Source organism: Carcharhinus amblyrhynchos, chromosome 2, assembly GCF_965287045.1.
Source record: "Carcharhinus amblyrhynchos chromosome 2, sCarAmb.v2.hapA, whole genome shotgun sequence".
Taxonomy (NCBI): Eukaryota; Metazoa; Chordata; class Chondrichthyes; order Carcharhiniformes; family Carcharhinidae; genus Carcharhinus; species Carcharhinus amblyrhynchos.
In genome coordinates this window covers 57,912,511-57,926,245 of record NC_137325.1, presented here as the reverse complement: position 1 = coordinate 57,926,245, position 13,735 = coordinate 57,912,511, and the positions used below count along the sequence as shown (strand labels likewise).

General features: G+C 38.5%; 1 protein-coding gene across 1 annotated transcript in view; it reads left to right on the top strand.

The window, feature by feature from the left end:
* The window catches only part of cmc1 (C-x(9)-C motif containing 1), a 68,388-nt gene extending 55,855 nt beyond the window's left edge, over nucleotides 1-12,533 (top strand). Inside the window, exons 3-4 of the mRNA XM_080206261.1 lie at nucleotides 1,460-1,550; nucleotides 12,032-12,533. Of these exons, the coding sequence (XP_080062387.1) occupies nucleotides 1,460-1,550; nucleotides 12,032-12,152 (212 nt within the window). The 3' untranslated portion in view covers nucleotides 12,153-12,533. The remainder of the gene's footprint in view (nucleotides 1-1,459; nucleotides 1,551-12,031) is intronic.
* The last annotated feature ends 1,202 nt before the right edge of the window (nucleotides 12,534-13,735 follow it).

Here is a 13,735-nt window from a genome sequence, read left to right as displayed (position 1 = left end):
TCACTACTCAGAATTTAAAATATTGTACTTCTTTATCTTTTCCATTTTTTTTCTTGTATTGCTTCTCATTGTTTATTTCTTTTCTCTTTTTACCATTTTCTTAATTTTCTCCCTTAAATGACCATATGACAATACAGGTTATAAAGTAATTTCAGTGTTAGGCATTGTGTAGGTTCTGGTTTCATTGCATTGAAACAGATATGTCTGAGCAGTCAACACTAACAAATGACAGATAATGTACTACTGAAGTGAATTGTTATGTCCAATTATGATGATTTTCAGCTCTGACGACCGCCATGACAGCTAATGCTTTGGTGAAGTTCTTTGAAACCACATCTCCAGGTAAGGTATTGTTTATTGGTGCTGAATGAAAAATGTTGTCTGAAAATTAGACACTTTGACCAGTTTGCACTAAAGCTCATTTACCAAGGTGGCTATAAGACAAACAAAAGACAATTGATCCACGATTATACTTGAATAAATTCATCTTTATTAAAATACTTTGGGTAACAAAATTCTAACACTCTTTTAACTCAAATAAACAATTCTGTCTTAATTTATGCAAGACCTAGATACTGCCCAGGAGCTTGAACTAGCCAGGCTTACTCCACTAGGAAGAGTCTTAGTCTTGGATCTTCACTAAGTTCAGAACTCAGGAGCTTCCACATGGTGAAAGCTGGTGTCAAGTCTTTGCTGCTTCCTCGCTGCATCTCTGCTGCCAACACTGGAGTCTTCACTGGAGGTGGCCTCCAGGTCACTTATCCCCCTCTTTGTGTCATTCTGGAAGGTTCTTTAGATCCCAACCAATGAGGTTACTGGGCAGCAACCAGTGAGATTGTGATACCATGTATGGAAGATGCACGTAGCCCTTTTCCACATAAGGTAATGGTGGGAACTCAAGGTGCCGGAGAATCTGGCTGAAACTCGGAATACACAACTGTCCTTATTTGGTCAGGGCTTAGCACCTCCAGCCTCCTTGGCAAGTTCAGAGTTGTCCTTGCTCAGCTCTGACCTTTGTGTTTCAACTTGGCCTGTCCAAATTTCCATCAAAGGCTGTTGGCTGCTGTTCAATTTAGATTGTCCAATTCTGTATCTGGCCTAGCTGTTTAGGTCTTGAGGCACTTGGCCACAACGTGGTGGCATTATATATAACCCTACGTTAACTTAGGAAATTGTGTTGTAAAATAGCTAAACCAAACAGTTATTTTTCTTGAATAATTTACTGTTCCAAATCAGTACTTAATTCTTTCTGGGTTCGTTTAGATGGTAAAGCACTATATCATGTCTTAATATGTCCTCCTTTCTTTTTTTTTTGTTAGTCATTTGATCAATCAACCCCTTTTAAGCGATCCAACCATAATCTCAAATATGTCCATGTAAAATTAACATCTTGATTCATGTCTTCAATAATATTCACAAGAACTAATATATTAATAGTTTAAACTTTGTTTCATTACAGCCTTTACCAAATGCTGCCAAGAAGAAGGTTTTTTAATGGTTGTAAAATGCAGAAAAGAAAATGCTGCACTGAAGGAATGTCTTACTTCCCAGTGAGTATTATACTACAGCATGAAGGATTAATGTTAAACAGTACATCAAGAGCTCTAGCTCAATGTGAGTTACCATCATAACCAATATATATGTTGCAGTTTAAGCACTTGCATTCAAGTCAGTATTGCTGTTTGAACCCATTCTACATTGTTCTCTGGGGAGAACAGACAAGAAGTCTCACAACACCAGGTTAAATCCAACAGGTTCATTTGGTAGCAAAAGCCACTAGCTTTTGGAGCACTGCTCCTTTGTCAGGTAAGTGGGAGTTCTGTTCACAAACAGGGTATATAAAGACAGAAACTCAATTTACAAAATAATGGTTGGAATGTGAGTCTTTACAGGTAATCAAGTCCCAAAGGTACAGACAATGTGAGTGGAGAGAGGGTTAAACACAGGTTAAAGAGATGTATATTGTCTCCAGCCTGGACAGTTAGTGAGATTTTGCAAGCCCAGGCAAGTTATGAGGGTTACAGATAGTGTAATTTGAACCCAAGATCCCAGTTGAGGCCATCCTCATGTGCAGAACTTGGCTATCAGTCTCTGCTCAGTGACTCTGCGTAGTCGTGTGTCATGAAAACCACCTTGGTGAACGCTTACCCGAAGATCAGAGGCCAAATGCCTGAGACCACTGAAACGTTCCCCAACAGCAAGAGAACACCCTTGCCTGGTGATTGTCGATCGGTGTTCATTCATCCATGGTCGTAGCGTTTGCATGGTCTCCCCAATGTACCATGCCTCAGGACATCCTTTTCTGCAGCGTATTAGGTAGACAACGTTGGCTGAATCGCAAGAGTATGTACCGTGTACCTGGTGGATGGTGTTCTCACATGAGACAATTCACATCTCTTTAACCTGTGCTTAGCCCTCTCTCCATTCATATTGTCTGTACCTTTAAGACTTGATTACCTGTAAAGACTCGCATTCCAACCATTATTTTGTAAATTGAGTTTGAGTCTTTATATGCCCTGTTTGTAAGCAGAATTCCCGCATATCTGAACAATGAACAACGCTCCGAAAACTAGTGGCTTTTGCTCCCAAATAAACCTGTTGGACTTCAACCTGGTGTTGTGAGACTCCTTACTGTGTTTACCCCAGCCCAACGCCTGCATCTCCATATCATGAGAACAGACAAGACAATATAGTGCAGTTTTATAGTATAGTATACAGTGGAGTTGATCTAAATATCAAAATTTCCAAACATGTTCATCTTAACTACATCTGGTGATAGTAAATTTTAACCAGCTGCTATATTTTGATTGAAGGTTGGAAGGGAGATGAGCATCTCAAAAGCATCAAATATGGCACTGATAGCTAAAATTGCACTTCTACCAATGGTGTGGTGGATTAAGCAGAGCTGCGCAATACTTACCAGCTCCCAGTGGGACAGTTCCACTAGAAGAGTTTAAATTTGACTTTTTGCCATAGAAGTTCAATTTCAGACCATGAAATAATTCAGTGAAAGATAGGATAGCACACTGATGCATGTCTCATTAGCTTGAGAAACCATTCCTCCGGAAGGATTTTATGTCAAGTTGAAATAAATCCAGATATCCTGTATTCTGAAGTTGATATTATGTTCTAACCTGTAGAGTACAATATGGTCTGGAGTATCACTAACTGGATGTATACCAAATCATTCCTGGAGTTGAGAGTTTTTGGTGCAGTGACTGCACCAAATTCCTCAGGAATTATGTTGCTGAACACATCCCGCTCCAGAAGTCACTCTGCTTGTAATGCTATCAGGAAATTTATTTTTTCAAAAATAAGCTTTTTTCAAAACAATGTTGCAGAACATTTGATTTGATTTATTATTGTCACATGTATTAGCGTTCGGTGAAAATAGTTTCTTGCATGCTGTACAGACAAAGCATACTGTTACTAGAGAAGGAAACAAGAGAGTGCAGAATATAGTGTTACGCTTATAGCTAGAGTGTAGATAAAGATCAATTTAATGCAAAGTAGGTCCATTCAAAAGTCTGATGGCAGCAGGGAAGAATCTGTTCTTGAGTCGGTTGGTGCGTGACCTCAGACTTTTGTATCTTTTTCCTGACGGAAGAGTGAATGCCTGGGGTATATGGGGTCCTTAATTATATTAGCTGCTTTGCCGAGGCAGCGGGAAGTTTAGACAGAGCCAATGGATGGGAAGCTGGTTTGCATGATGGATTGGACTACATTCATGACCTTTTGTAGTTCCATGCAGTCTTGGGCAGAGCAGGAGCCGTAACAAGCTGTGATACGATCAGAAAGAATGTTTTCTATGGTGCATCTTTAAAAGTTGGTGAGAGACCTGCCAAATTTCCTTAATCTTCTGAGGAAGTAGAGGCATTGGTGGGCTTTCTTGACTATAATGTCACCATGGGGCAACCAGGACAGGTTGTTGGTGATGTGGACACCTAGAAACTTGAAGCTTTCAACTGTTTATATTTTGCCCCCATTGATGTAGACAATGGCATGTTCTCCACTACACTTCCTGAAGTTGATGACAAATCTCCTTCATTTTGTTGACATTGAGGGAGAGATTATTGTCACTGCTCCAGTTCACCAGATTCTCTATCTCATTCCTGTATTCTGTCTCACCGTTGTTTGAGATCTGACCCGCTATGGTGGTGTTGTCAGCAAACTTGAAAATTGAGTTGAAGGGGAATTTGGCCAAACAGAACTTTAGTTAGAAATTACATTGTTATCTAGTTAGAATCTTGCAAAATAATTTGATTTCTGGATTGATAGTCCAGGAGTCCTAAGATCTGGATTGTTGCATCTCTTGGTTCTGCTGGAATAGAATGCAGAAGCGCTTGCAACTTCCAAAGTAAGAAACATGTCCAAAGCTAAAGGATATCCCAGACCCAGTAAATTCAGATCTTCCAACTGGGGAGAGATAAGTGGCAAATAATGTGTGCCACACCAATTCTAACAAGGGACAATCTACCTAAATTCCACTGAGACACAATAGCATTGTCATTAATGAATTTCACATTATCCACATATTGACTCAAAATTTATTTGGACCAACCGCACACCACGAGGGCAAGTCAGAAGCTGTTAGTTCTTTGGTGAACCTCACGGCAGAATTTTTAAGGTATTAGAATTTCCTGCCCTATCACCAAAAAAATGATTGTGACAGGCAACTAATTAATGGTCTGTGGAGCATTGATTGGTTAGGGGCGAGTGTCCTGCCCCATTTAGGGAGGGAATCCTGCCTTTTGAGAGCTACTGGCCAAATTATTGGCAACCTTTCAGTCCCACACGCATATATGGCTGCTGTTGGGACTGAATCCAGTCTCTGACAAAGAAAAGCCAGGAAACAGGTAGCTTGGGACTAGGAGTGGGGTGCAGGTTAGGACAAGAAAGTTGGGTGCATAGACCAGGTGGGTAAGGAGCACCCAGGTACCCAAGTGCAAGTTGCGCAGGGGATGGCAGAGCTCTGGAGCTCCCTACCTGCAAACATGTTGCATCAAAGATAGACTTTCCAGGTAGGCAATCTATGAAGATTTTAATTGACTCATATTCATGTCCCACAGGTAAAGGGACTGTTCTTTTTGAGGGATACGCCCAGTCCTCATGAAGGATGGATTTAAATAATATCAACCTTTCTTCAAATGCCAATTAGAAAATAAATTTTATTTTACATCAAGAATCTGAAATAAGAAATATAATATTCAGGGGGTATTATTCCATTGTTTCTCTCACATGCTCAACAAAGACCTGTACAGGGCTACTCAGGCAATTCCCTAAGTGTGAGAAATAACTCCGTCTCCCCATGCTTCTCATCCAACCTGATTAAGATAGATGATGTCCATTACTGGGATTCCAATGCTGCCAACCCAAGCGAGCTGTGGTATTTCTAAATATTGACTAACATGAGCATGCTTATCATTGAAATATTCATTTAAAATTCTGACAAATGAAAATTGTAATGCTTCTGTATTTACTTGGCTGTGGAGTGTGGAAATTTTCTTGATATTGACAGTAAGTGTTCTGATTTGACAATCTCAGCAATTAAAAATTTCAGTTCTGGTTAACTGCACCAAAATTAATTCCCAGAATCTGGCCATGTCCGCATACTGCTACTACCATGAGAGCTGTTCACTGAGGATTTAGTCACAGTCAACTAAGAAGTTTATTTCAAATGTAACAGTACAAATTAGCAGTGATAAGAGTGAACAAATTGGCCTAGATTTTGTCATGAGGACAATGGTGAGGCCATCAGTGCTCACCATTAATAGGCAGCAAATTAGACAACAATTTCTAGTACCCACAAATGCAGTTAAATGTGGAAATCGGGAAGAAGCTGCCCCAGATGCTCTGATTCCACCATAGACTATGTTATAACAGTATTTTACCAAGGGACTCATCATTGAAATACACAAAGCCATGAAGTTGTCCACACGAAACATGCCAAAGAAAGTTAGAACTTGTTTATTCAAGTGTAAATGATTTTTTAACAGTGTGAATAATCTTAATTATTGCCAAAACAAAATTAATTTTTTTTGATGGTGAAGTGTATTTCACATTTCTAATGTTGGCATTCATGATTCAAGTATTTCGAAGGAGTAACCATGTGCCAATTCTATAGCCAAAACAAAACTGTTTCAGCACTGAAAATTAGCTTTTATAATCTGTAGTGTCTCATTCTTTCAAATATTAATTGTTGTTGAGAGATGTAAAACATTTCTTTTTGCTTTTTCTCTTATTATCTCTAATCCCAACTTTTGTTTACCTCTTTTTGCTTTATGTACGTGACTTTGCATGAAATATTCTAACTTTCGTTTCCTGACTGTAAGTACTGTTGTAAAGATTCTTCAATCTGATTAATTGATGAGACACACCATTGCTTGCCCTGCCCACTTGGCTCCAAGGAACCCTGTAGAAGGTTCCAAACCTTTGAAGCTGCTGATGACTATACATTGAAGTGCAAAAGTCCTGAAATTCTGTGAATTGTGAGCATAATGAAGAGTGAGCACCATTCATTCACCATTGTCTGAAAAATACAAGCAGGTGTTTTTTTTTTAATAAAAGCTGAGGAGACTCTTTTCATTTCCACAGAATAAATGAGAATACTGGGGCTATTTCTATTGGAAAATTTAACAGATTTATTAGCCGTTTCTAAAATTATGCTTGAGTTTGATGGAGTGAGCACAGAAAGAATATTTCATCTGATATTAGAATCAGCGATTTAAAATTATCACCAAGAGCAAGCAAGAATGGGAGATTCACTATTGGAGTATGGGATGCTTTGCCAAAGAGAATGATTGAGACAGCGAGTATTATAGTTTTAAAAAAAATTTGAAGCACAGAGAGATGATGTTCCTCATTAGGATTCTTGTCTTCACTGCCCAAAATTATTTGAACTTTTTGTTTCCACATTCACTTTGTGCCTGATTTCTATTCTGCTATTTCACTGAAAGGATTACAAATTCACATAATGTACAATCAGCTAAATACATATTTCTGTGTATTCAATCCAGCAGCCTAACAGTTAAAAATATTGAACTTGTAAATCCTGGGTTGTTCCAAAATTTTATGTGAAGATTTTTTAAAGAAAAAGGTGTGAGAAATGTAACTGCTTTTAATGATGAGAACGGCAAAGGCTTGTAAAAAGGTTAACCAGGTGTGAGACATTAAATAGAAAATGTATGAAATTTCTATTGTCTGCAAATGGCCGGAAAAGAATAACTTTCGCTTCGAGTACAAAGCCTAGTAAAGCAGTATTGCCAGTGTCAAAAAAATGTCAAGAGTGTGATGCAACTTTGATATGGTGTGAAACCAGACGTGTGTTTTTTCTTAGTCTGGTCAAACCTCTGTTTCTATCAAAATCAAGATTTTCATACTTACAATCAATCTTTGTTTTTGAGAAGAATATTTTCATTATTAATATATAATTACATATTTATTACTGGTTTTCAATATAAACCTTTTGAATATTGGCTTTGTTCTCTCCAATCCTGAAGGCTTGGATGCATTTTAAGTGAAGGACAGCAAAATTGGGATTGAAAAGTGCATCTTACACATTAAGGACTCAGTGTCCAAATTGAAATATAGCAAAATGCGGAACAATGCTCTCTCTTCTGTGTGGCAAATTACATCAGAGAATTTTTCTTGTTCACACACACCAAGTGCACAGCAGCTATTTTGTCCTCTAGTCTTGTTTCCCCCTTCTCCTACCTATAATCTGATTAGGATCATGGTAAATTGGACCTTTACAATGAGGTGGAGCATCTGGACAAAATTCAAGTCTCGTTCAAAAGCCATAAAGACAGGATTGGATTTTGCATTCAGTGGTGAAGCAATGGTGCTTGCTGCTGACCTTGAAGAGGGCTGCCCATAAGGATCTAACAATCTCTGACACACACTTCTCCTTTCCCGACGTCAGTTTGAACCTGGGTGCCAAGGTATCCACCAAGCATCCAGCAGCAGCGATCTCATCATGCAAGGTAAACAGTCAAATGCATTAAAGCATCCACACTAAGATCCAACCAGGAACTGAAAAACACTAAATCCCTTACTTTCACTTTTTAAATTATACTGATAGTGAAATAAATAATTTAGTGCATGCACGTGGGATTAAGATGCAAAGTAAAATAACTTTTTATAAGAAAATCCACATTTTAAAAATTAATGGAGGTAATTGACATTCATTAAATATATAATTTTTCAGGTGTAATGAAGCTGTTTGGCAGTAATTATGAACTTAGTATTCCATTAATAATCACCTTACACCTCATTAAACAAGGTTTAAATTTTTAATCTAAATGCTGGAAAATCTCAGCAGGTCTGATAGCATCTGTAAGGAGAGAAAAGAATTGACGTTTCGAGTCTAGATGATCCTTTGTCAAAGCTTTGATCATCTAGGTCATCGGGACTCAAAACATAGCTCTTTTCCCTCCTTACAGATGCTGCCAGATCGGCTGAAATTTTACAGCATTTTCTCGTTTGGTTTCAGATTCCAGCATTTGTAGTAATTTGTTTTCATTTTTAATGGTGTATGCAATCAGACTAATTGTGGAATTTTACAGCGCCTCCCACTAGCAGAATTTTCCAGTCCCACCTAAGTCAGACTTTTGAATGTCTCACTGCATTTTACGGCCTAGCCCCCACCATGCTAAAAGTGTAAGTTCTTGACAGTTCAATAACATATTTAATACTTCAATAATAGGTATTAAATATGTGATGCATTGCACATTATAAATATGGATATGTGAATAAGGAGGTGTAATGTAAGGACTACATTTTGCTGCTACAGGATATGTAATGGTGCCATCCATCAGTTCTACGTTCCCATGGACGTTTAGGTCTTAAATAATTTCCCATGGAATGTTGGAAGTGTGAGCTAATAATGGCAGTTAAAGCACCTGGGACCCAGATGAACATAACTGTGCATCTCCTTAACCAATTAGAGCAAGGAGGAATGCAATGAATGAGAAAGGTGTGTAAATTAGAATAGGTGAATACAATGTTAAATCAAGAAAAATAGGAGGAAAGAAAGACGGGAGAAAATTTTAAAAATTAAAAATGAATATTTTTCTCTAACAATTAAACATAAATGGATGAGAATTCCTATAATAGTTAATTTTCAATGCCTTGGAGGTTAATTGGCTGGAGTTAACACTTCCAGTGCAATTAAAATGGTGCTTGCACTTGAAATGACAAGAGTTAATTTACTGTGGCGAGTTTAGTTTGCACCTGTTGCTCTACCGTGGCCACTCGATGCCACTCAGTGCATGTTGATGTCGAGGCAGAAAGCAAGATGCTGTTTTCAGAGGCTAACAATGTAACAGTGCAACTCAGACAATGACTATTTGATATCTGGTTTAATTACATCCTCATTCAAAGTAACCTCATAATTATAATTTAATCAAGCAGAGCCAGCATGGCTTCATGAAAGGGAAATCATGTCTGACTAATTTATTGGAGTTTTTTGAGGAAGTCTCAACCAGAGTAAAGGACAAAGAACAACACAGCACAGGAAACAGGCCCTTCGGCCCAACGAGCCCACACTGCCATTTTAACATTGAGTCCTCTCTCCACCCATGACCCTTGTCTATGCTTATGGCATTCCACATTGAGGGAAGATAATTTAGGGACAATTTGTTACACCAGTCAGCCTAACAGCACATCTTTGGGGTGTGGGAGGAAACCGGAGCACCCGGAGAAAACCCATGCAAGCACGGGGAGAATGCGCAAACTCCCGCAGACACTGGCCCAAATCCATGTATCTGCACAGCAAACAGTGATGGTCACTGAGCTGTCGTGCTGCCCAGGATCTGGTCCAGTCTAAGTGTACACTAACGACGTGAAGTACTAGGCTACTCTCAAAACATCCAAGAACAGCCCTCGTACGACCCATCGTGTGTATGCCCCTTGTTGGACAACAAGGCGGACCAAAGCACCTGTGGATTAAAAGAGAAAAACATCAATACTATGCACATCCTTATACAAACATTCAAGGGAATCTCCAGAAGCTCAAAAGTAAAACAAGTGAGCCAGAAAATATGTTGGAAGGTCCATAAGAATCAGTTGATTCCCAGGGACGTCCCAAGGCTCCTGAACCTTATTTAAAACAGTCTCCTATATCCCTCCATTTCCATCCCGCTCATGTGCCTAACTAAGTAACTCTTAAACAACTCCAGCGTGCCTGCCTCCACCACCTTGCTTGGCAGAGCATTCCATACCCCCATACCAGTAGATAGAGGGAAACCAGTAGATGTGTTGTATTTGGACTTCAAGGCATTCGACAAGACACCTTTAGTATGTTGGCTTGGATAGAAAATTGACAATGGGCAGGAAACAATAAGTGAAGATAAGGGGTTTTTTAACAAGTTGACATTATAGGGATCAGTGCTGGGACCATAACTGTTTGCAATATAAATGACTTGGAGAAAGAAAGCAAATGTACTGTATCCATATTTGCAGACAACACGAAAATAGGAGGAAAGGCAAGTTGTGAGAGGGGTACAAACAATTTACACAGATATTGATAGGTTAAGTAAGTGGGCAAAAAGTTGGCAAATGGAGTATAATGTGTGAAAATTTGAAGTTGTTCATGTTGGTAGGAGCTCAAAAGAACAGTATTATTTAAAAGGAGAAAAAGTTCAGAAAGCTGCAATATAAAGGGACTTTAGGGATACTTGTGCGCACAAGCTAACACACAGGTTCAGGAGGTAATCAGGAAGTCTAATGGAATATTGGGAGTTGGAGTAGAAGAGTAGGGAAGCCTTGCTGCAACTGTACAAGGTACTGGTGAGATCAGATCTGGAGTACCAGGAGCAGTTTTGGTCCTCTTATTTAAAGAAAGCTATTTTGTTGGAGGCAGTTCAGAGAAGGTTCACTAAGATGATCCCAGGTATGGAAAGATCGTCTTATGAAGAAAGGTTAAACAGGGTTGGGACTCTACTCATTGGAATTTAGAATGAGAGCTGATCTCATTGAAACGTAAAGGATTCTTAAGGGGCTTGACAGTGTAAATGCTGAGAAGATGTTTGGCCCTCATGGGAAAGACTAAAAACAGAGGGCATAGACTCAAAATAAAGATGCGCCAATCTGAGATTGAGATGAGAAATTTCTTCTGAGGGTGAATCTTTGGAACTGCTTGCTACAGAGAGCTATGGGGGCAGAGTCCTTCTGTATATTTAAGGCTGAGGTAGGTAGGATTATGGGGAAAGGGCAGGAAAGTGGATATGTAGAATGTTGGATCAGCCATGATCCTATTGAACAGTGGAACAGGTTTGAGAGGCCAAATGGCCTACTCCTGTTCCTATTTCTTTATGGTCATCCAAAATAGCTCATAACCGTTTACTCATAAATAACAGCAAGTGCCATTGGCTTCATTCTATTTTAAATCAAAATCCTGGCCATTATTGGTGCATGCAACATTGAGTCAAAATACAGTTGTTAATCATGAATGTTTATGACTAATTTGCAGAAATTCAGAAGTAATATGCCCTGATATTTAAAATAACCATTTATTGCCATTGGCCAGATCTCTTTCACTTCGCCCGCCACAGAATTGGTGCGTGCATGGGTCTGACTACGGAAATCTCTTGACTTCAGGCAAGAACTTTCGGTCTCGCCCGAGCGAGGCCGTAAAATCCCATCCATAGCATCCATTCAGGGTAAAGCACAATACCGTGTAGTGGCATATACAAGCATGCATCTATGAGTGTTATAATCGTTTGATTTTAATTATTAACATACACGACATGTAAGCTGTTAAAAGGAAAAGATGTTTCCTAAAATTTTGACCACTGAATTCTGACGCAGCAGTCTTATCCGCTTTTCAGATTGCTGGTGTTTTTAGTTGTGTGGCAATTTCCAAAATGTCTGGAAAATGTTATTTTCAATAAAATAGATAAAATGGAGAATATGAAATGCTTTTAAAAGGGTAATTCTTGTTCATAATGTGTTTCAAATGTTTAATTTTCTATTATATTTGACTATAAATTAGACTGGCACTAAATTACTGTTGTTTGCCTTTTCTTTTAAGTTATAAAGATTCAGCATTATATGAAGAATGTAAACAGGAATACTTGAAGGAGAGGGAAGAATTCCGTCAAACTGGCATTCCTTCTAAGAAAAGACAGCAGAAAATATCCAGCAGCATGTAGCCTAGTGCCAGTTCAAGAAATGAGAACTGACAGGGGGAACATGTACATGAAACCTGATATTCATGAAGAGTGATTCATCATGTTTGAAGAACACAATTTACAATCTCATTTAATTGCTACTTTAAACCAGATTGATTTTTTTGTACATATTGTAAATTGTGGAATAGAACCTGTTACTGTTTAAAATATCAGTGCTTTTTCAGATTTTATACAGTGGAAGTCTCACACTAATTTCATTTTGATTCTTACATGCAGGATCCCCTGATTATACACTTAGGCATGTGATTCTTCTAGTTAAATATCTGAATCTGTTATTCAATGGATTATTCAATTATGCTGCAGAATAAAATATATCTTTATTGATCCAATCAATGAAAAACACTTTTAACTTCTGGACTGGTTGTTTTTAGTTAGTGAATTTTTTAAACCTTGAATCAAGTTGGGAATTGATAGCGTGGCAGCATTGTGAACAGAAGGTACATGAGAATCCTCTGGCTACAACTACTGAATTGATTGCTGTTCTTTGGAAAAGTGCTCTTGGCAGTGCAGTTTTCAATTTTGTCCACAAAATGGCAATTTTGTGATTCCCTGAATTAACCAAACATTGGTCACAATTCACATGGAAGTTAGGTTGTAAATGTACTTGCATCACATCATTATCAAAGTCCAGTTGAATGTGCTTTTTAACACAGTGTTGCTAGGGCTAAAATTTGTTTTGAAAATTATTACAAACGTCTTTTCTGACGTAAATATGACTTTGACCAGATAGCCCAGTCTGTTGAAATATATTTGCTTTAAAAATCTAATGGGGTTTGGATGAGAATGAAATGTTACTACTGTGTATGGCAGCTTGGATTACTGTCTCAGATCTCAAACTGCCACACAAAAATAAAAGATTGGAGCAATGCAATCCAGTCAGTAATACTAATACCATAAGCTCCAAGGCAAAATGTGGGGTGTTTATATAGTTTTATGAACGCACAAGCAAACACCTTAATTTTTAAACAGTGATATAAGCAAAAATGCAGCCAGCTATTGGATGCCTTTTCTTTACCAAAGCTTTGTCCATACTGCCATGTTACTGTTGCTCATATGAGTGTCTCATTCACTTTTCCCCTGATGTTTATCTTTCTTGTGGGAATACTTCCTTCAGTTGTTTTTGAAATTGAGATTTTGCCACATTGAGAGCCATAGCAAGCTGACTTCATAATACTCAATGTTGGTACAACATCTGCTCAGCCAGCTAACTTTAATGTCCATGAACGCTCCAAGCAGCACCTGAGAGAGAAGTAAACCATTAAATTGGATTTAAAGCTGCCTACTCCTTTTCTGATAAAGGGTCATTGATACTGGCTGATCCTGTTTTACTATCAAATAAATCGGTTGGACTTAAACCTGCTGTTGTCAGACTTTTTACTGTGTTTACTCCCGTCCAACGCCGGCATCTCCACATCATGATCCTGTTGTGCCATCGATACTTTATTTTTTTGTTATACTTTTGAGTTAAGAGTTTGATCTTATTCTGGAGGGCGGGGGGAACACAGTGTATTATTTGGCCCTGGAATTTCTTGAGTGCGAATGCA